This window comes from Planococcus citri, chromosome 1, assembly GCF_950023065.1.
Source record: "Planococcus citri chromosome 1, ihPlaCitr1.1, whole genome shotgun sequence".
In the NCBI taxonomy this organism is placed as follows: domain Eukaryota; kingdom Metazoa; phylum Arthropoda; class Insecta; order Hemiptera; family Pseudococcidae; genus Planococcus; species Planococcus citri.
The window spans coordinates 64,198,272-64,220,285 of NC_088677.1; the positions used below are offsets into that span (position 1 = coordinate 64,198,272).

Consider the following 22,014-nt stretch of genomic DNA (forward strand, 5'->3'; position numbering starts at 1 on the left):
AGTGTCTATGTGTAATGAGACGAGAGTCGAGAGGCACACCGGCAAATGGACTGAATCGCAGTCGCAGCTGCTTGTACTGGACACGTACGTACGCGTTTCCGTTATTGTTTTATTTTATGTAATTTTTTCTTTCTTTTAGCGTGAAGGTTACGTAATCGAGAAAAATGCTTCGACTTCCTCGTTATTGTGATAAATGAAATTGAAAATTCCACCGCGCCGATCAACGAGAACGAGCGAAGATGAGGGTTTAGGTAGAAGCTTTTGGTGGAATGCGTTTGGGGAATCGTATGTGTCGTCTGGAAGACTTCGGATTTTATTTTGAATGAGTGTGTGTGATTTGGACGGGTTTCTTCGGTTGTAACGAAATTGCATTTTTTGCTTTAACGAGGAAGGAATTCGCGCGTAAAAATATGTAATATTCTAACGTTCATTTTTGAACAAAAATTTACCAATTTTGAAAAATTCGCTAAAAATGAGAAAATGTCTGGATCATTTAAGTGACTTCGCCAACTCGTGGTATTTGAGTGAATGAACAAAAAAGTTATTATGACAAATTTTCTACACCCAATTTGAAAATTTGAAATTTTCAAAATCTAGGGCACAGCAAATTTAGTAATTTTGAATAAAGTCTGTCCCTTCAATTTTGAAGAAGGGCAATTTGTCATAACATTTTTTGTATTGTCCATTCGAGTAAGTACCTATTATGGGTTATGGGCATCACTTAAATGGTTCAAATATTTTCTTATTTTTGAGAATTTTTTTCAAAATTGGTAAATTTCTAGTTTTGCGAAACCCGTGGCTCGTTTAATTCACAAGACAGACAACCAGTCATTTGGCAGACAATTTCCGGAATACCCTGTAACTGCTTTGTGGGGATTTGGCCGTTACAAATGTTCGGCATAATTACCTACTATGAGGTATTGGTTTTTGAGGAGCTAGTAGCTGCATTGAAAGCTCTTGCGCAGCAAGAAGATATCAATCGATCAAAATGATCTTTCATTTTGTTTCAAGAATAACTAAAACATTAATAATATTCTGACATCTGAAATACCATAATAATTACTTATTTAAAAAAACGAATCTCTCAATTTTATTGAACTGATTTAAAAAAATTTTGACTTACTCTCTAGATGAGTTTTTATGAAAAGTTGTCGGCGGCCACACGATCTGGCACAGTTGATCGCACTTTTAATTTTTGTCCAGCATGGATTTCATAATTTTATCCATCTGACGAGAAAACAATGCATGTTGAATGTTGAACTAATGAGAGAACCTCATGAAATGTTCCCCAGTGATTTTGATGGAAAGTGGTATCAGTGGTTGCCTTTGGTCCAAGTACCGTATCGTTTAAATTTCAGCCGCCAGTTTTGGTCAAATTTTCCAAAACCGCTACCCCGACGCTCAAGTTTTTACCACCACGTTGTGAGAAAATGTTGACCCAAGAAATCTCCCTCGAAAAATATAAAACCCGAGTAATTCCAGCTAGAAAAGCTTAAAAATATCAATGTTGTTATGCTATAGGACAACAGCACAACTATAAAAGACTTCAAAGAAAGTATGTGCTGAACTTATGATCAAGTGGTGCATCATATCGTTGCCTTAGTTGCAAAGTAGCGTATGTCCATCTGTTAACTTGATACTTCGTGTAAAAGTGCTTTCAATCTGGAGCGCCATCTATTGGGTTTTAGTGGTAGCCAATGGGTGAGTATGCTGGTGGGACATGTCTCCGACATACCTACCCATTGGCTACCACTAAAACCCAATAGATGGCGCTCCAGATTGAAAGCACTTTTACACAAAGTATCAAGTGAACAGATGGACATTGCTACTTTGCAACTAAGGCAACGATATGGGATGTAGCGCGGACATCACCTAATTATTCATATGTTCACTAAATTAATTAAGGTCCGAAGGCCGTTGTGCATAATTATTTATTGTAAATAAAAAAAAAAAGTTACTTGCTCAGCGTACGTCTTGCTCAGCTTCCGTTAATTCTATTTCGTTAAATTTCTGTTAAGTTGGTGTCATTTCCAATTTACCAATTAGTGGTGATCAGTAGAACCACTCAATTTTTGAAAATTTTGAGAATTCCAAATTTCAAAATTTTACTGTGGGAGTTGAACCCAAAACTGCAGCCGCTAAAACTTTAATGGTGTGGTACCTGGGCCGCCGAGACCACGTTTCCTTCCACCAATCTCCCGAGGGACACTTCATGTGGTTCCCAAAGTTGATAGGTAATTAATTCAGTACCTATTCACAGCAAATTTACTTTTTCTGTCATCCCTTTGATGGCATCTTTTTCGGCATACGTGATGAATGCAATTCCACGATTATAATTTCAGTTGCAATATCTCCTTTTCACCGCCGCATCATCATCAAATAATTTCGAAAGTTTGTCTCTGAACACACTTTTAGAAATATTTGTACAGGATACCTGCAAGAGTAAAGTAGTTGAAAAGAAATTACCTGGAGTGTAATAATGTTAGATGGCACAACATACTTCGTAACCAAAGGAATTAATAATAAAGGTGTGTTTTTTGGTGTGAGATTTATAAAAAAAAAAAATATTTATATTGTTATTTAAATTGAAAAGAAAAATTTTAGATAAAAATTAATAGGTAGGCCTATAATGAATCACAAAAACATGAATTTTCCAATTTTTAATATTGAAGAAGATAATAACTGAATTCAGAATATAGAAACTTCAACATGAACTTTAATCAATCATAAATGAAAAATGAAATTACTTATTCTTTCTCTCAGGGTTATCTTCAAATACAGCAATGGTCCTCTCACTAGCAGTTCCAATAATTTGGGTGAAATCGTCAATGTCTTCTAAATTATGCTGTAAAAAATTACCTATCCAATTAAGTATAATATCTTGAACTCTTTTTTTTTAAAATTTTGATTCACCCTACTTCATATGCATAGATGGATGGAATGTTACAATTTAATTTTAAAACAAAAACTTTTTTGTATGCTCAGCATGGCTCTTGGACAAAGGATTCTCTTGAGGAAGTCCATTTGAACCAGGGCGCCTATTCTTGAAATTCTTTATCCCCGTTATTCGTGCAATTTGAGTTATTCTGAAATTGTCGTTATTGGTGTAATCAATGTTATCTAAAAATGGCATTCTTGAAAAAAAATTTAACCTAAAATTTTGTGTGCCAAAATAGTTGATAAAAGCATTTATTTTTCACCTTTATAAATCCTTACAACATATTTCACTTTGATCAGAGCCAAAACTTCAAAACTGGAGTAAAAAAATTCATTTTAAGCTGAGCTGAAATTTCTAAAATTCAAGATCTCCTTAGCTTATCACATTTTCATTGGACAACTCCACTTTCTGCACAGAAATTTTCTCTTAGCCAACTGTCTTTACAAAAAATAACACTCATAACGTTCATAACGACAACTTTTTGATCTCGCTATCCGTGCTATTTATTGCACAGATAGCGACAGATAACCCACCATAAAGAATTTCAAGAATACACCTATACAAAAAAAATAACGCAAATTGCACGAATAGCGGGGATAAAGAATTTTGAGAATAGGGGCCCAGGTCTTATGTTATTGGAAGACAATATCTGTGACAACAATGAAATCATACTTCTTGACGATGTGTAAATTACTCTCCTTTGATTTTTTCTCTTTTCTTGCTTCATAATCTAATTCAGCAAATTTACTCAATGACTGCATCAATTTACCATGCATTTGTAAGTGATTACTATTCACTTGCTTTAATATGCAGTTATGTGGGACAATCGTCTTGGTGTATGAGTTTTTATACTTGGAAATATTTACCAGAGTATGTAATTTTCTCTTGATTTATACTTCAGAGTACGAATCTGTACATAACATTAATGATTCCCCTTTTGAAAATGTCCAAATCAAGAAAAGGTGTTGGTGTTGAATACAATTTATCCTAGAATTGAATTCACTTGTGAAGTTCCTGCCTTTATCAGTGATTTACAAAGTTGTTTCCCTTTTTCATTAAAAATCTAAAATAATGTCTTACCGCTGAGATTACAGTTCTCATTCATTTTCACTCTGACTACACTATACTCAGAGGACCTTAAAGCCAGAACCATCAAATAACTCTGAAAGGATATTGGAATATGCTAAAATGATAGGTTAAAACGCTCAAAAATTCAAAAAAAGAGCACTAACAAGCTTGAATTAAATGGACTGGATTGTATACTGTGTTTTCACCTCATCTCAAGATCGAGAATTTCATTGCAATACTTGTATTTCTTGTGACCTTACCATTAGAATTGCTCCCTCTCTTTCTATAAATTGAAAGGTGGATAGAGGTACTGCCTCAGCATTATATTTTCTTCAAATAAGGCAAAGGAGCCTGCACTGACGTCAGATTAGCTGCATTGCATGCGATTAATCGAACAACGCTCCATACTCTCGAATAAGTTTTTCAAAGCTGGGAAATTTACATTACAATATAATATCGGAGTAGAAAACTCTAGAGAACGTTGAAAATTACAAAAAATCGTTATCACAAAGTCGTTAAAAAGTTTCTTATTCGTAAAACAAGCCGCGCTTCCTTCCTTTTTACTGCATGTTGACGTTTAAAAGGATAAAACTACGCGGACTAATCGAAACTGTAAAAAAAAGAGAGGGAAAACCTTTGGAAGCTCAACTTGAGAAGATGTTGATGTGTTCTTCTTTCGTGTTTTGGTTTCCTGGGGCTATCGCTTTACTTAAGATGTTTCAAATGTATTTATTTTCTGTTCGATATCGTAAATAAAAAGTTGTATGTGTAACTTGTGTCAAGGGGTGTTCTGTGACATATGCGGTTAAAAAAACAAGAGCGAAACAGTTTGTCAATAAAAGTCCTGTAGTTTTATTTTCTAAATACCGCGATTTAGTTCTGTTTTTTGTGAAGGTTTTAAGCTTCTGCTGTATTCCTGAGGTTACATCTTGAGAGTTATTACCACTGTAGGATGTGAAAAACGTGTTGATACAGATGGTAGATTTTTTCAATTTTGAAAGAAGTTGTGTATGGATTGCTTTAAGCAGGGTTAGAAAGATCTTAGTGTAAATTTGTGGCTGGAAAAATACTTTGAAAAATGAATTAATAACTTGCTGAGTGTTCTAGCTTTCAATGCTGGTTCACATTTGATCAAAGTGTTACCTAATTCTGGTTTTTGCGTACAACCCCGGTCATTTTCGTTTGAAGAAAATAAGGTTTGGGTTTCTGAATCTCCCTGGCTCATTGACTATAAAATTCAAATTCCACTTTTTGCGCTAACAAGTATACAAAGTAACCTGAAGGTTGGCAAATCGCAAATAATCCGATTTCATATCAATTTTACAGCACTATTCCATCCTTAAAAATTCTAATTCTGAGAAACTAACTACAGACTCGTTCTTAGCCGCTCCGATAAACGTCTTTTTTGCTATTATTATTCTGATGTAATTTTCAAAAGCCATGTGTATTTTTTCTCTCATTTTAGTGGATTGTTTGAAAAATTGAACCAAACAAAAGTGAATTCGAGCAGTTTTATCAAATTGGCCGTATGAAGTGTGGTAATCGGGACATTTCGGCCTGTTCGGCCTAAATCCAGCATTAGTTTACATCAAAAGGAAGTTTTAATGGTTGAAAAGTGCCATGAAATGGATGAGAAATCAAAGTTTTTGCGATCTGCCAATTTTTAAGTCGCTTGTAGTTTAAAGTTAATGGATAAGGGACGTTCAAAAATTCAAATCACAATGCTTTAGGAAGGCGACTGAAATTTCGCACTGGATAATGGTGTGTAAAAATGTCAAAAAAACACGATTTTTTCAGAAAATAACCGTAATTTGAGCATCCTAGGATGGACCTTTCTGTATGTGCAGGGAACTCGGAATTTTCTGGGTAATTTCCCACTCAACAAGCTGATCAGCTTGTTGATTTTTTTTGAATTTTTTAAATTTGATTTCACAAAAAGAGAAGCTGAAACGCAACCAAGATACTTATACCTACAAGTACATGAAGCAGTGTTCAAAAAGCAAACACACTGCAATCAGTTGAACCCTATTATAACTTTTTTTAGATCAACGAAAAAATCGTCAATATATAATTTTAGAAAAAAATCGTGAGTTACACTTTCTCTTCAAGTAGAAAAATTTCGTTTCGGGTACAGTTTTTTTTTTATAGAGTTATAAAACTGAGTTAAACATCTCTTCGATCTTTTTACTCGTTCCACGTTAACATTTCATATGCCCTCTGTCACGACGTTGATGCTCTTCAAGGATCAGTGATCGGTCAACATTCGACAATGGTTTTGCAAATTAGTAGAAAAGCATCCGTGCGTCTCCATAATAAGAAACGTTTAGGTTGTGGAACTGTTTAGTGATCCGCGGCGCAATCACCGTGACGTATATTTATTGAAAATAAAACAGTTGGTCTCGTGTACGCGATCACGATACGAGTACAAGCAAAAGTAACCAGTTATCCAATTTGTAATACCCTTGTTGAGCAGAATTTTACAGCGTGTAAAATTTCATCGATGGGAAATAGGTTTGTGTGATTTTTGCCCAAGTCCAGTCCGGCTCGAAAAATACGTTACGTCGTCGCGCAGAGTCCATCAAGGTAATTAAAATCACCGTACAAATACAGACAGGTACGCAAAATAGAAACGGACCTCTAGATGGAATTCATTAGTCGACGAACTTGATCTAATTTACGTAGTTTGACCGTCCCTTGTAATTTGATCGTCGATTCGATACGGTTTTATATACGAATTTAACTATCTACGTACATTTGCTTAGCTGGGCTAGTGATATTCTCTTTTTATGTTACCGGTTCGTATTGAAGTGGTGATTTTTAGGTTAATTTTGTTACTTACTTACTAGTCCGACTAAGTAGGTAAGGGTAAGGTGCCCTAATGCCGACCACTACTCTAATTCCGACCACCTGCCGATTTCATTCAAATGATGCCTGAACTTTTCCGGGAAAAATGTATTTCTATTCCTTTTTCACAGACAAAACGAATGACACCAAAATCGTAACCCTGAAACCAAAATTGACTTAGATAGAGCAGAAAATTGGTTTTGAAGGGTCAAAAACTTTTTGGCGCCTCTCACGTTGCGTTTTATGACTTCGGTGATTTATGTGATTTTAATTATGTGAGGTATCTTTCAAGAATAAAAAAAGACGAGGAATTCAATGAAATAAAAATTTTTCAAATTTGACGAAGGCAAGTTGAAAAATTTCTCAAAAATTTTTTTTTTTGAGAAGTGCTCTAATATCGACCACCTTGTGTTTCTGCTTAAATTACAAACAAATCACATTACCTATACCTACCTATTAGGGCGGATCTGAAAAATTTACGCAATCTTTGATTTTGCTAAAAATTGAAATATCATGTTGAAGATTCGGAGTTGAAATGGCCCCAAAAAAAATTTTCAGCTTTCACCTGCCCCTGCTGTGGAACGGTGGTCTCTCGAAGTAGGGTCATTTTGAGAAAAAACACTTGGAATGCTCTCGAAAAATCAGTATGTCTATAGCTATTGCTTGAATGAATGATAAAGTTATGAAAAGTATTTTAATTACTCGCAAATAAATTGATTTTGTACTTCTTTTTACACATTTATTTTTCAATTTCGGGGGTGGTCGGAATTAGGACCCAAAAATTTGAAATTCAATTTTTGAGTTGTTGAGGAAAAACTTTTGTAAAAACTTTGAAAATTTATTGATGTCAATGAGCTTTTGGCATGTGTTGGGGGAAAGATCAAGGTGTATTTTAAGCCATTTCGGGGATTTTTATCTCATAACGTGTTCGTTTGGCAGCCAAAAGAAAAAATGTGGTCGACATTAGAGCACCTTACCCTTATATGTGACCAAAATTGTGTAATTGTTTTTTGTTCGAATACTCGAGTTATTTGTATATTGAGCTGAACTGTTGAAAGACTGTGTTCTCAATGTACATAATGAATGCATTTTTTTCTTTACCTTTTTGTACGTATTTGTTTGTATGTTCTGTATAGTAACGTGAGAACGTATTACGTGTTCAATTAAAGGGACACGCGTGATGGCAAATTGGACGTATATGGGTTACACTTTTAGTTTCGATGTATGGGAGAGAATAATGCACTGACTGTATAGGTAGATGTTTAATTATAAAACGCACAAATCTTACGTAAGGTAGGTATGTGGAACGTGATTCGCATTACCGAACGATATGGTCCCGAATTAGTTAGAATACATTTTTTCAGATATCGAGGACATTCGAACTCGAAAGAGGTGCATGTATAGTGTCGAATGATTGGTTCGCTACGAATAGAAAAAATATTTTTTCAAACAAATTATAGGCAGATTCGGCGAAAAAGAGGTAAAAAAATTTTGAGAAGATCCTGAAACGCTTTTTAAAAATATTCTTTGGTCGGTGGCTATCCTGATTCTTGAAACAATGAAACTTCATGGTAAATCTGTGACTGTAGAACTAAAATCAAAATCAATTTTTGAAGAAAAATTTAAATTTGTGTATTCTTAATTTTTTATCAGATTAAATTGCGAAAATTTTTAAAATTTTTTGATGATTTTTTTTGGAAAAGAAAAATGTAAAAGATTACCTACTTTGTGTCTCAACGGTCATGGAAGACTTGAGTTGGTTTTAGTCTTTTCTCAAACTGCCTGAGACGCTAGAGACTATATGAAGGGTCATTCGTGGACATTTTTTCATACGTAGGTATCTTTTTGATAAAATGTGCAGTTTTATTTATTTTATGGTATTTTGGTAACATTCCTTCGAAGGTGCAATCACCAAAAGAATATACATATATTGTGCATCTCTTCTGGAAGTAAGACAACCTAGGTATATTTTTCCAGAATTTTTTATATGGGTGAAAGACCTTCAAAAATGAAAAAAGCTGATTTTTTCCACGATTTTTCTCGCCTGAATTGGCCAATTTGAATCAATTTTTTTCTTGCCATGTATCCTATACCATCGACCTGAATTTGGATCAAATTGGTCAATTTTTTCAATGTTTCATCATTTTTATTTAAAAACTTGAAATTTGAATCGTTCCTTGTCGAAAATCCCTGACGTTTTTTCTGATAATTGACCCAACGGGCTAAAATTCATATCTAGATTCAATATCAACTCAAAACAGATCGTATATTTCACAATTTTGGAGAAATTAGAAATCTGATATTAGTCCAGACATAAATTTTTGTTCGTTGGGTTGTTTTAAAAGGGAGCCAGGGGTTCCAAAATGACGCTATCCTAATTTTTAAATTGAAAGTTATAAACGTGGAAAAATTAGACAAATATGACCAAAATTCAGGTTGATGGTAAAGTTGAGCATCATTAAAATATTTATTGCGAAAAAAATTTCCGACCAAAATTAATGACTTGAGGTGGGAAAAGTCGTGAAAAAATCGGTTTTTTGAAGAACGAGCTTTTAAGTACATGAAAAATTCTGTAAAAATACATGCTGTACATCTGGATGAGATACACAAATATATTTTTGTGATTGCACCTTCGAAGGAAGTTACAAGTGTCATTGAAGAACTAAAAATGCTGCACTTTTCATCAAGAAGATGAGTTTGAAAAAATGTCCATGGGTGATCACTGATCAACGACCACTTGTAGAGTCTAGAAGCTTACTGCGACGGTTTTGGACCACAAAGATCAACTTCCACGGGTTGATTTCAAAATTCCAGCTCAGCCGAGAGCCGATTCACCCTTCTTAACCCACCCTGCTGTTTACCTCAGGATATAGGCCTCACTTGCTCAGATTTCTTTCATCAGACTTTAATGGGAAAGGGTTATTCTTGTTTTTACCATTGCGACTGTAGTGTATCTGTGTAAACTCATTTTCAAGTCGGCTTTCACGCGAGAAAATGATCAAATGGAGTTACAATAGCGGAGGTTCACAATCATTTATATGGATATGTAATTGTATATCTCGATAAACATCTACACTTATTTGATGTTCGACCTGAAGCGACCAAAAAAAAAATCATCGAGGCGGTTAAGTATTCCCACGTGGCCGCGCCTCTCTACGCTTCGATTCGGTTTTATCAACAAATAAGGTCGGTTTTAGGTGTAAATAATTCGATACTCGGTATGTAGCGTGCTGGATGTATGAAAATTCTATAAATAATATATCTTGTTTACTTCCCACCTTGGAATTTATTAAGTATATCGGTATGTACTCGTACTTGTAATTCCATCTCATTTTGTGAATGGTTATGATTGTCATGAGTTGAGAATTATTTCATTTTTTGAAATGGAGAATCAACGTAAGTGTTCATTTGGTTAGAGCTGAAACCCTTTTGCAATCTTTTTTCGCAGCCAATTTGTTGATGTACTTACATTTTTGTCATTTTGGTTTCAGTATTTTTTACCTACAAAAATGGTACCATTTGGTAATTGTTATTGAAGTTAAGTTTTTTTCAGCACAAATACGACCAATTTTATTGAATTTTTAAAGACCATCGCGCTGACAACATTTTTTTGAAAATATTAAACATGGAACTAAAAATCGTGTTTCGACAATATTTTTTAGTCTCTGAGAGCTATTCTTTCAGATCGAATTATTTTTCTATTGTCATGTTTGAATTTAGCGAGTCAAGTCAACTCATCCCAATTTTTCCTCTTCTCGCGACGATTCAACTAAATTATAAATATTCTTTTTTACCTTGAAATTCGCAATTATTCATGAAGAATTCAGTTCAGAAATCGAATTCGGAGGGAGTAAGCCAAATAATTGCGAAAAGAGGGCATTTCAGGTTCAAGATGGTTCAACTCGCTGAGGAAGAAGTTGAAGTGTTTTTAATCGACTTATTCAGTGAGTTGAACTGCCTCGATGAAGTACACTCTTTAATCATACAAATTAGTCCTAGGTACATTTTGGATTCGATTTCATTGAAAAGAAAAAATTGGATCATTTTTTGGAAAATGCAATCTGGTGATGAAAAATGCATGATTTTCATCATAATCCTGTAGTTGAGTATCTATGATTTACGTGTACATGAGGCTAAGGCTCGAAGAAAAATCCAAAAGTTATCAAGTGAGCAATGAGCGAAAGCCGTCTTGTAATCAGCAGTCAATTTGATTTCGAAATCTTTCTTTCTTTGGAACATTGTTAATACGATACTTGATAAACTGACTTATTCGATTACTGTAAAAGAGTAAGTAACACATTTACATGCCTTCTTTTTGTATTTTGAACTGAAGAACTTGATGTAGGAATTTCAAAGTAAACTCCAGATAACATGTTGAATTTACACTTCCTAAATTGAACGAAACCAAGCTAGATCGAAAAGGCCTATCCTGAAACTCCAGTAACTAAAATTTCCTGCATTAAGGTCCATTATTGGACTTTGGGGAAATTTTTGAAAATTTTAGAAAGTTGTTTCAAGGGCGATTTTTAGACTTTTTTCGTGAAATGAAAAATGTTCTTGTGCAAAGTGAAACCGATGTGAACAGATCGTTTAAATCAACTTTCCCACATTATTAACTACTAGTTTTAGACCATTCTGGAGCCTTCAGTAATTTTTAAATTTTCTCCAGAAATTTTAAATCACTTCGAAAGGCCCAAAAACGAATCTTAACACATGTAACTTTGGTCATTGCTTATTGACACCCCTTTGACTGTTTGAGGTGATTATACTGCGAAATTCCTGGAGGTGTGAATTCCAAAGCAAATTTTTGACCAATTTGTAAATTCCAAAAAAAAATTAATTGAAAAATCAAATTTTCAAAGGTATATAACGAGTGGTTTTTTGACGAAATATCGTCAAGTGTGTCTTCACGATTAACCATCTCGAAATCTATCAAAATTTAACCTTTTTGGGACCTGCAGTGATTTTTCTAATTCCAAAAATTTCAAATCTCTCTGGAGAAGCCAAAAATAAGATGTTTTTGAGCCGGGTGATCGACTGATCGTGTCTCGCGAAAGACCCTGCTCGTTATATGCCAACCTTCTTTTTTTGTTTATATTTTCTGAAAATTTAAAAATTTTGGTCAAAAATTCACTTTTAAGCTGGCACACTTGGAGTTTCGTGGTACCACCTGAAGTTGTCGAGAAAGTGCCCGACAAGTACCGACCAAAGTGGCTTCAAAACTTGTAGATTGTCATTGGTTCACTTTGCTCAAAAAAATTTACATTTCGCACAGAAGTTCAAAAAAACTGTGTTTTTGAATTTTTTAAAATTTTTAAAAATTACTTGGTCAAACATTTTTCTCCTTTATTTTTCTTTTTTCCCGGAAAATGGAACGATATAAATGTACGAGTACAATACATATACATTTTACGGCTCTCTTCGACTTGAGTTGAAAAATCAGAAGGTATTGTGGCCTGTTTACTTATGTCTCCAATGTGCAAGTACAAAATCATGTTCAATATTTTGAAAAAAAAAAAATTGTATCTATCTATTATAGCACCTTATCTGAAAAAAATTCCCCTCAGGCGTTTCAAAATTGAATCTTTTTTTTACTGCGATTTCTGGTTGGTATACTCATGATAGATTCGTACATTGGTACGTGGGAAATGTTGATTTTATGTATTAATCCTCGAAGAAAACAGTTGATTGAAATTTTACCATAAAGTTTGTTTAGCGCGACAAGAAAAGGCGAGAAAAATTGACGTGAATAAAATTTGATTTTGTCTGCGAGTACGTTGGTTCACGCTGCGTATATGAATAATGCACGCGAAGCGTAAAATTATTCTTTTTCAACGAATATTGTTGTATGTTACCTATGTAGGTACATATATTGAAAAAATTCCCTGACCTAATATCGTGTATTAAACGTGTATGTGTGTGGCAGATGGATAATACCTGTTCATAAATATTCGAATATATACAAGAATGAGAATTTATTTCACGCGCAAAACGACTACATATACGAGATGTTTTGTAAGCTTTTTTTTTTCTTATTCATTTGCACAGCAGCGTACGTATACGTACGTAGGTACCCGGAGTAATATTTGGATATCGTAGAAGAAATATATTAGGAAAATTTGTAATTTCTTCATCGTTCGATATTGCAAAATATTCGTACGTTTTGCGAACGAGCTGAAAGAATAGTGGGGTTGAAAATCAAATTATCTATTTTACTACGTAGATGTGTGGGTAGGGGTATGAATTTTTTGCTAATATGTTCGAGCAAGTAGGTTGAAAGAGGGGGTAGAGGTTTTGAAAATGGATGAGATGCCGGGTTAATGAGAGAGTGAAAGGTTACTTACATTCACCTCTAATGGATTTACCCCAGGCTTGTAGTATTCATGTATCTATGATGCTGGTTTCCAAACGCTGTCATATTAAAATTTTTCTTTTGGTTGGGATATTTTTCTCATTAGTTTTCCAATTATTAATGCTCAAAATAATTAATTTGTATAAAATATGAATAATTGAATAGAAAAACGTGACTTTGTAAAATGTCGAAAATTTTACAAAATTGTCCACAAATTCAATTATGTATTTTGAAGTACTACCCAACTTCTTATAATTTTGTTTCTTGAAACTTCAACATCTGCAACCCTATCTACAGTGGTGTAACTTGGGTCACAGTCACATCATACATATTTAAGACTTTGCGATCGAAACACCCTGTATAGATGTGAACGAGGTTCGAAAATACGTCCTGCAATCTGGTCGGATACCATCGCACTACATCTCATCGTGCGGCATCACGTTGTCATGGTCGTGGTCCTACCTGCATGAAGGGAGTGGCTCGGTGCGGTGCTTAATATTCGCATCTAAGCCATGTACGCACAATATTAAATTCTATACGAAGGAAACTTACTTATTGGAATATTTTATCAAGTTTTTAAGCGATTCGCGTGGGATAAAATTCATGTATGAAAATTTCATTCGATTCTGTCACGATGATTTTCAACGAACCTTCTTCTTCGTATATTCTGACTGAAGCGCGTTTCGCGGAAATCCGCCAAGTTCGGTTACGCCGATGGCGGTTCCTCGAAAGGAAAACTTGTCGTATTTTAATTTGAATTAATAAATTGAGGTTTTGCACGTTGCTGCGGTTTTCGCAAATGCGTATGTCGTGTTTTTCATTCATATAGAGTCGCGTTGCCGTTCATGAATCAAATTATGTGCCGGGTTTATATGTATGTACCTTTACGAGAATTGTTTTTGAAAACGTGGAATTTTCTTGTGTTACAGATTGTTTCAACCGTGGTCGACGCTGCTAAGGAATTGGCAGATTTTAGCTGTAACCCATCCGGGATACGTAGCATTCCTAACGTATGATGAAGTTAAAGCTAGACTCCAAAAATATATTAAAAAGCCTGGAAGGTAAGAACGAATTGTTTTTACCCTGAATTATGTACTATCTATGTAGGTATAGATAGGTAATCACTAATCATGGTATACATGGAAGAGACGAGCGTGAAATCGACGTTCGTGTAAATTAAAATTACGTACGACCTGCTTCGAGCAAGATTTGTGTTACCTTCTACGTATCTTTCACCTTCACCTTCGCTTCATTACTTGATTACTTGGAAAGTGCTGCTGTTTTATTAGAAATGGCAAGTTTGTTGGTGTTTCACGTATTGTATTTGCGTTGAAAACACATGTAGGGGTGTCTCATTGAACGTCTGTTATACTTGAGATTTTAGAAAACCAACGACAGGGTGTGAAAAACGAAACACTTTATGCATAGGATTGTCATTTCCTATTGAAAAAAAAACAAATAATTCACCAAAAAACCTACCTAAGTATTGTTAAAATTAAATGTTACATTCAGGGAGTCTAACGGTCCTTCCGCGGTCCTTCCAGGTCAGTAAAAGCCCTTCTTTTTGCCTATTGGTCCTTCTTTTTCAGAAAGTCCTTCAAAAGTCCTTCTTTTTGCCCGAAGGTCCTTCTTCTTTCCGAATTTTCTAATAATTCTGTCATTTAATAAAAATTAGGAATGGTGTTCTCTTACGTCTCATATTGTATCAATTTTGCGCAGCTTTCGCCCTCGCTTCGCTCGGGCTAGATCGTTTTTCTTTTCTTCTCTTCTCTCTGACCGAAGTTGAAGGGTAGAAGAATATGACTCCTCAAATCAAAAATAATGCTGTTTTACTACTCGGGAATTGTGAATTTTCAAAAGCTTTTGTCGCTTCGCTCGGGCATTTATTCATATTTTTAGATATGATGAATACCTATGACATTTCCTGAAAACTTCTAAAATTTATTTTGAAGCTATGAAAAACAACTTTTTGCATAAAAAATGATGTTTTACGTTTTGAATTATCAATTTTTCTCAGCTTTCACCCTCGCGTCGCTCGGTCAGATTGCAATTCTACTGCAAAAATTTTCATTCAAACATTTCCTAGAATGGAAAAATCAACTCCTCGAGAAATTCCAAAAACATAATCCAATCAATGAAAAATTCAAAATGAATTGTTTATTCGACATTTTTGTTTCTAACTTCCTTTTTAATAGTATATTACACAACGAGGGCCAAAAAAGTGATTTTGGACGAGGGTGAGGTTTGTGACCCGAACGAAGTGAGGGGAACAACTCACACGAGTTCAAAATCACTTTCTCTCCGAGTTTAGTGAAGTAATTTTTCCTGAACGAGGGTGGAAAGTAGTACTTTTCACCCCGGTGGAAAGTAGTACTTTTCACCCCTAGATAGGAAAAACAATGTTCGACCCACATCTGGCCAATTGTTTGAAAAAAATTTGAGCGCGGAGGGGGGGGGAGTTTGGAGTAGAAAATTGGGAAAATCTAGCGAGACAAATTGGAAGAATGTCTCAGTCTCACCCCTTCTCCATCTCCCACCAGGCATCGTTTCATCACGCCTCTGAAAATAAAATGTGTACCTAATGTTTTGTGTAGAAAGTTTTTTGCTCACCTCCTTTTTATTACATTAAACATTTTTTTAGTCACTTTTTTCATTACTTTTTGGTTACTAAAGTTATTTGTTTGAGAAACGTTTGAGTACCATCCCTGATATTGAAATTTGTCATCAAAGTAGTTTCCCTTACTCAATTTTGATGTCTAAAAAGTAAGCGAGGGTACGTGAGGCGTGACAAAGTATAACTTGAAAAATATGAAAAAAAATACGAAAAAGAACGAAATTTCGTTTTTTGGATTTGGTAGTCATTTGACAAAAAATTTATCAGGTCTATTTTGAATATTAATAATTTTTTTGTTTCTTTTAAAAATTATAAATTTTCGAAGTTTTTTTTGCCAATTTTGTAAACATGAATGAGGGGGGGGGGAGGAGGTCAGTAGGTGCATTTTTAATTTTGAAAATATCCTTCCAAAAGGTCCTTCCAATGTCCTTCTTTTTAGTTTTCAGATTTTGTTAGACACCCTGAAATCGGTAATTTGGAGTAAAACTTATTTAAAGTTTATTCCAAAAAAAATTATTTTAAAAATTATTCTAAAAATTAAAAAATATAGGTGTATAATTAATTAATTATAATACCTTATTCAATTATTAATTACAAAACGAGTCACTAAAAAACCTAAATAGATTAACTCTTGATAAAATAAAATTGACTAAAAATTAATTTAAAACTTCATTCCAATTATTTTGATTTTTTTTCAAATTAATTTTAAAATAATTTGGAAAATTTGGAATAAATTTGATCAATAAAAAAATCAAAGTAAATATTATGTATTAATGTACTTACGAAAAATTTAACAAAAAATTAATTGAATTGAATAAAGAAAGTAAAAATGCATGTAGGGCTATTCGCCTTTACAACTTAGGAAGTGAATCCAGAATAATTCAGATTCGTGATTCAAAAATCAAAGCACGAACGCTGCAGAAAAACACTGAACGTGAAAATGACTAGGTAAATGATTCTTAATTCAAACGAAACACTAGGCCAGTTTTTTTTTGAAGATACAACTTTCTTCGGCTCTCCAAACAATGTTTTTGTTTTTTCTTCAATTTTGGAGGGAATATATGTAATATGTAGGAGGCCAACTTTATTTGGGAGACGAGAAAGACATTTTCTCAAAAAGGGAGGATATTTAGATAAATTCTGATCAGAAATGGGAAATTGAAAGAAAAAAGTTACCGACTTTGATTAATTCCATTTTTTTTTTGATTTATTTGGGGAGAGGGAAAATTTTCACTTTGGAATACACCATGAATTCTGAATAAGATTGGATCTTGGTTTCAGCAAAATAATGAAAAATGAACCAATTTCGCTTATTTTCTGAAGAAAAATTTACTGGCAGAGAATCCTTCGTCGTGCCATGTTTCAGATACCTATATTTTGTGTGTTTAAAGATTAATTTAAGATCTGTGTTCAAATTCACCAAGTACTCTTCGTTGCCATTTTTTTTTTTTGAAATGTTGAAAATCATCAGGTTATGGCCGACTTATTTCCTACAAGAAGCAAAAAGCAAAAATAAAATCGAGGCCTCGCCCCTTCATTGGAATTTTTTTTCACACATCCCTCCCGGTGTAGAGTTGAACTATTAACCATCAACATATTGTCTCAACTCTTGGAGGAGGTGGGGAGGTGTGGAAGCAAACCTCATAATTTTCACTCATGCATTGGCGATTTTGTACGAAACTGCTCTGCTTTGATGGCTCATTTTTCGAGAATGATTCAACTTGTAGCAAATCTATTTGCGAAGTTTCAAAAAGAATATGTAAATCAAAGATTCAGAATTAGTACGCTTAGTCGAAATCAAAAAAATTCAAAGTTGAACTTACTTCCAGTGTAAGCTCCGTTTTTCATGAAGTGGAATTGTCACTATGTAGATGATTTTTTATCTTTTAGCTTTTTCAATTAACTAATTTTCAAAATGGGATCTCAACATCCTTGGGAGTGCAAGAATTCAAAATTTTGATTGAAATTCAAAAAAAAAAGTTGAAAAGTCAATTTCAAGGAACCAAGTCCGAATGTTTACTGATTTCTTCGATCCGGCCTTTATTCGCCCTTTGCCTTTCCCCAATTTTGAAAAGAAACCATGAAAAATCACGAAAATATGGTGCAATAACTTCCAAAGGCGCTGAATCGAATATCTGAGCTCCCAAATTGAAAAAAAAAAGGTTCGAAAATGTAATGTGACATGTTGATTGTTGGTTGCTATTAACTTCAGAGTGTATAGTTCCAGACACAACTGAATTTTTCAGACACACCGCTCTCATTCCCTCCCTCCATATAAGAAGAATAAGCGTGTCACATCACAATTTTCCAATCTATTGTTCATAATTTGCCTATCAACATTACAAGTGGCGGAATTCATTATTTAATTTTTGGCAAATTTTTAAAAATCAATGGGTCAAAAAGTAAAAAAAAAAATTATCCGATTGAGCTGGAGAGCTAAAATTTAGTTTTCTCCCAGTGTTTAACTTTCCAAAACGATTGGAAGCAATTTCAAATCCTTTTAAGCAGCTCTATAGCCTTCAGTAAATTTTTGAAAGTTGCAATTTCTTTAAAATTTCTCCCGATTAGGTTGAAATTTAGCACATACCATATTTATTCATTCTCTCAGATCGACTGAAGGAGGTTTCAAGTCATTTTGAAGCCTCTAGCTGTATTTGAAAAATTTAAGATATCCAAAAAAGTTCATTTTAATAGATTTTATGACATTTTTTGGATAACCGGAGTTCTCGAAATGTCGCTGGAAGCTCCATAATGACTCGGAAGCTCCTTCAGTCAATTTGTGTGGTGAAAAAATGTGAGATGTATGTACTAAACTTCAGCTTTCTAACATACGAGTGCAATATTTTGTAGAAATTGTAATTTCTATAAATTTTCTGGAGGCTCCAGAATTGCTCTAAACTGCTTGAAACGGCTTTTAATGGTTTTAATCAGGTCAAGAATAAGGTGTTTACCAAATTTCAACTTTCTAGCTCAATTAGGTAAAATTTTGGATTTTTTTTTTTGCTTTTTTGACCCAAATTTGAAGAATGAATTAACTTTGATTTGTGGAGTATTTTTGTGTGTTCTTTCGATTGAACTTCGTTTGGACCCTAAGTTTTTCTATCGATTGAAATACCTCCCTTTTGAGGAGAAATTTCTGAAAATTTGGAAATAGTGCTTCCTTCAGTCCAGCTTCTTCATACTACGTGATTTTGGTTGCTCAAAGTTCATTTTCGCTCAAATGCAAAGTAGGTATAGCAAACGTTCAGCAGAACTCCCTGCATATCTATTACATTACCTAATTATACGAAAAGGAAAAACAAAACAACGTGCATAGATATTAGAATTTATTTAAAAGAACTTCGAACTTTGGTTATCATTATCATCGTCGAATAATTTCATTCAGAGTTGCAATAATTACAAAAATAATTATTTTCGTACCGGAAACGAGGATTTATTCAAAACAGGAAAACAAACTAGCGATGGTGATGAAGCGAGGGGGGATCAAAAGGAAAGTGAGGGCGATATTTATCTAGCATAAGTTTACTCTAAAGTTTAAATACGTTTACGTTTACCTACTCGGTAAATTTACGAGGGAGAAATTTTTAAACGATATTTTTGTATTATTGCGTTTCAGTTACGTTTTTCGATTAAGCTGCACAAGACTCGGCCAATGGGCTATTGGCTATGTAACAGCTGAAGGTGATATTTTACAAACCATTCCACAAAATAAATCTTTATGCCAAGCTTTACTAGATGGATATAGAGAAGGATTGTAAGTATTGTACCTACTATACCTATTCCACTCAGATATATATTATGTGTATACCTATACCTAATCACCTATGTGTAATATAGACGGTAGCAAGTACTTAAAATTTTATTTATCGACTCGAGGTACATAACTTGGGTTTTTACGCTATGCGACGTATTGTGTCGTATTTTATTATTTCATCGTGTGCGATCTTCGCCCTCAACGATATTTTTCATCTCGGAGTTTTGGGTGATAAACTTTCCTCTATAGTTTTGTCGTCGGTGTATCGGCGCTTAAAGCGTTGGAAATTGTCAAATGGTGTTAGAAAGAGATAGCATGAAAATTGCTCTGCTCCATTCATAACTGCGATATTAAGTAAATTGAAAATTCGTCGCTGTAAACAGAACAGACCTCATCGCTCGGATGTTGATAAAAAGCTTCTAAATTACGTCGTTGTTCGCTTTAGCTCCTATACTATGTGCTGCAGCGAAAAGGTTTGAATGAGTTTTGCTCGAGTCGAGTCGACCTTGTTTCATAATGAAATAAAAACCCCGAAAGTAAAACTTTTCACCGGAGGGATCGATTCGTTAGAGAAAAAAAAAGGTATTATAAAAGAGAAATCTTTAGAATATTAATTTGACGTAAGTAAAAGTTTTTTACCGCATTTTTTTATTCGTGGCAAAATGTCGCACCGTCGGTGTTTTTTTCTCGACAGTTTGCTACTTTTTGATTATTTAAATTAGAAGGTATTCAAAGTAAAGGTTCTTGTTGATGAATATTTACTCTAATTCTCAGCTTATAGTGTGTATAATAGGTGACGGGTGTGAAGCATTCTCGAGATGGAAAATTTTCATCTGGGCGGCAATACGGTTCTATTTTGAAGCTATTGTGAATGGAAAACTTGGTCTATAATCGATGAGATGTAAATAATAGAGGGTTTTTCTTTGATCCGTTAGTACGTAGGTATTATTTTCTGCTGATTTTGGGTTTATTTCGAATTCATTTTTCATAAGGATAAAAGAATCATTTCGAACGGAGATGTTTGAAAATTTTATGACCGAATGTCCGACGATGATGGTTTTTTGCCGGGAAAAATGTCGGAAAATGAATTGACGTGAATGAAAAAAATTATCGAGAAAATGATTTCGGAGGCTTTTCCTATCACTTTTCTATACCAATTCAACGGTATGGGGTTGAAATTATTTATCAGTTGTCGATTTGTATTTTAGTTTTTTTTTTTCATTTCTCGTAACTGTTCGACATTTTTGTTTGAAATTGTTATTTTCAGCTGATTTAGAGCTTCCAGTAGGATTTCCGAGTTCTGTTTGCTATTTTAGATTTTTTTAATGTTTGGAAATTGACTTTGGGCAGCAAAAGAATTGATTTTCATCAATTTTTCATTTACTTCAAATAAGGTGCCCAATTTAAAAATTCAACATTTCAGCGAATATGAACCGAACTCTTCGAATGATTTTTTTTTTTGGACAAAGCATCCCAACCAACAGAAAAAATTTTCCATCAAATTGAGAAAAATTGAAAGGCGCTTTAAAATACCCCGCTAGCCCAGATTTTCAGCGATAGATTATGTTTTCGATTTCATGTAGGTACCTATCTGTTTTTCTTTTAAAAAATCGAAATAATAAAACTGAAGTAAAACGCTGAAATTTGGTTTGTGCCCTGTTTTTGATCTCCCAAAATTGGACTGGTGGTGGTTTCGAACTGTTGTGGACCCTCCACCGGTGTTTTGGATTTTCCTGTTTTAGAATAATTTGTGATAAAAAGAGGCCGCAATGAAATTCAGGATTTACCGTTTTAAGTTTGAGCTATCTGGAGCTTTCAGTAAATTGTTGAATTGTTCAGTTCTTAACAAAACGTATCAAGTAATATGAATTTGAACTAGCATAATGAAGTCTAATAGTATTAGACCACTGCCCTACACAAGTACGCTGAATTTCATTTTGGATTTTTTTATGACATTTTTTGAGATGCTGGAAAATTCAAAAATCCGCCAGATGCTTCAAAACAGCTTGAAGTTGCTGCACAACAATTTCTGGAGGTCGAAAACAACGTATAAAGCAAATTACACCTTTTTACCTCATTTTGGTCACATTCTCATTTTGTTTAAAAAAAAAATGGCTGGAATTCGAATTACTATAAATTTGCCAAAAATCGAAAAATGGAAATGCAGCCCCTAAAATTTCATCTTGGAGTGTATTTTTGGATACTCTGGGAAACATTCGTTTATAAAAATTCCCATTTCACTACTTTCTATGTTTTAACGAAGTTCCTGTATTAAAAATGACTGTGCATTTTTGAGTTGAAAAACCTCAAAGAAGATGATTACTTGATTCTTGGCTATTCCAATTATGGTAGATTTCATGCTCAAAATAACATTTGATTTGTCTGGTTAGAATTCATTGGAACGATGGATTTCGAAATTATTGAAAATAGCCTCGAGTGATTTT

The 22,014-nt window shown here is 34.0% G+C and overlaps 1 protein-coding gene across 1 annotated transcript in view; it reads left to right on the forward strand.

The window, feature by feature from the left end:
* Cbl (E3 ubiquitin-protein ligase CBL) overlaps positions 1-22,014 on the forward strand; it is a 142,140-nt gene that overhangs the window by 86,587 nt on the left and 33,539 nt on the right. The window contains exons 3-4 of the mRNA XM_065347038.1: positions 14,132-14,263; positions 19,433-19,570. Coding sequence (XP_065203110.1) covers positions 14,132-14,263; positions 19,433-19,570 — 270 coding nt within the window. The remainder of the gene's footprint in view (positions 1-14,131; positions 14,264-19,432; positions 19,571-22,014) is intronic.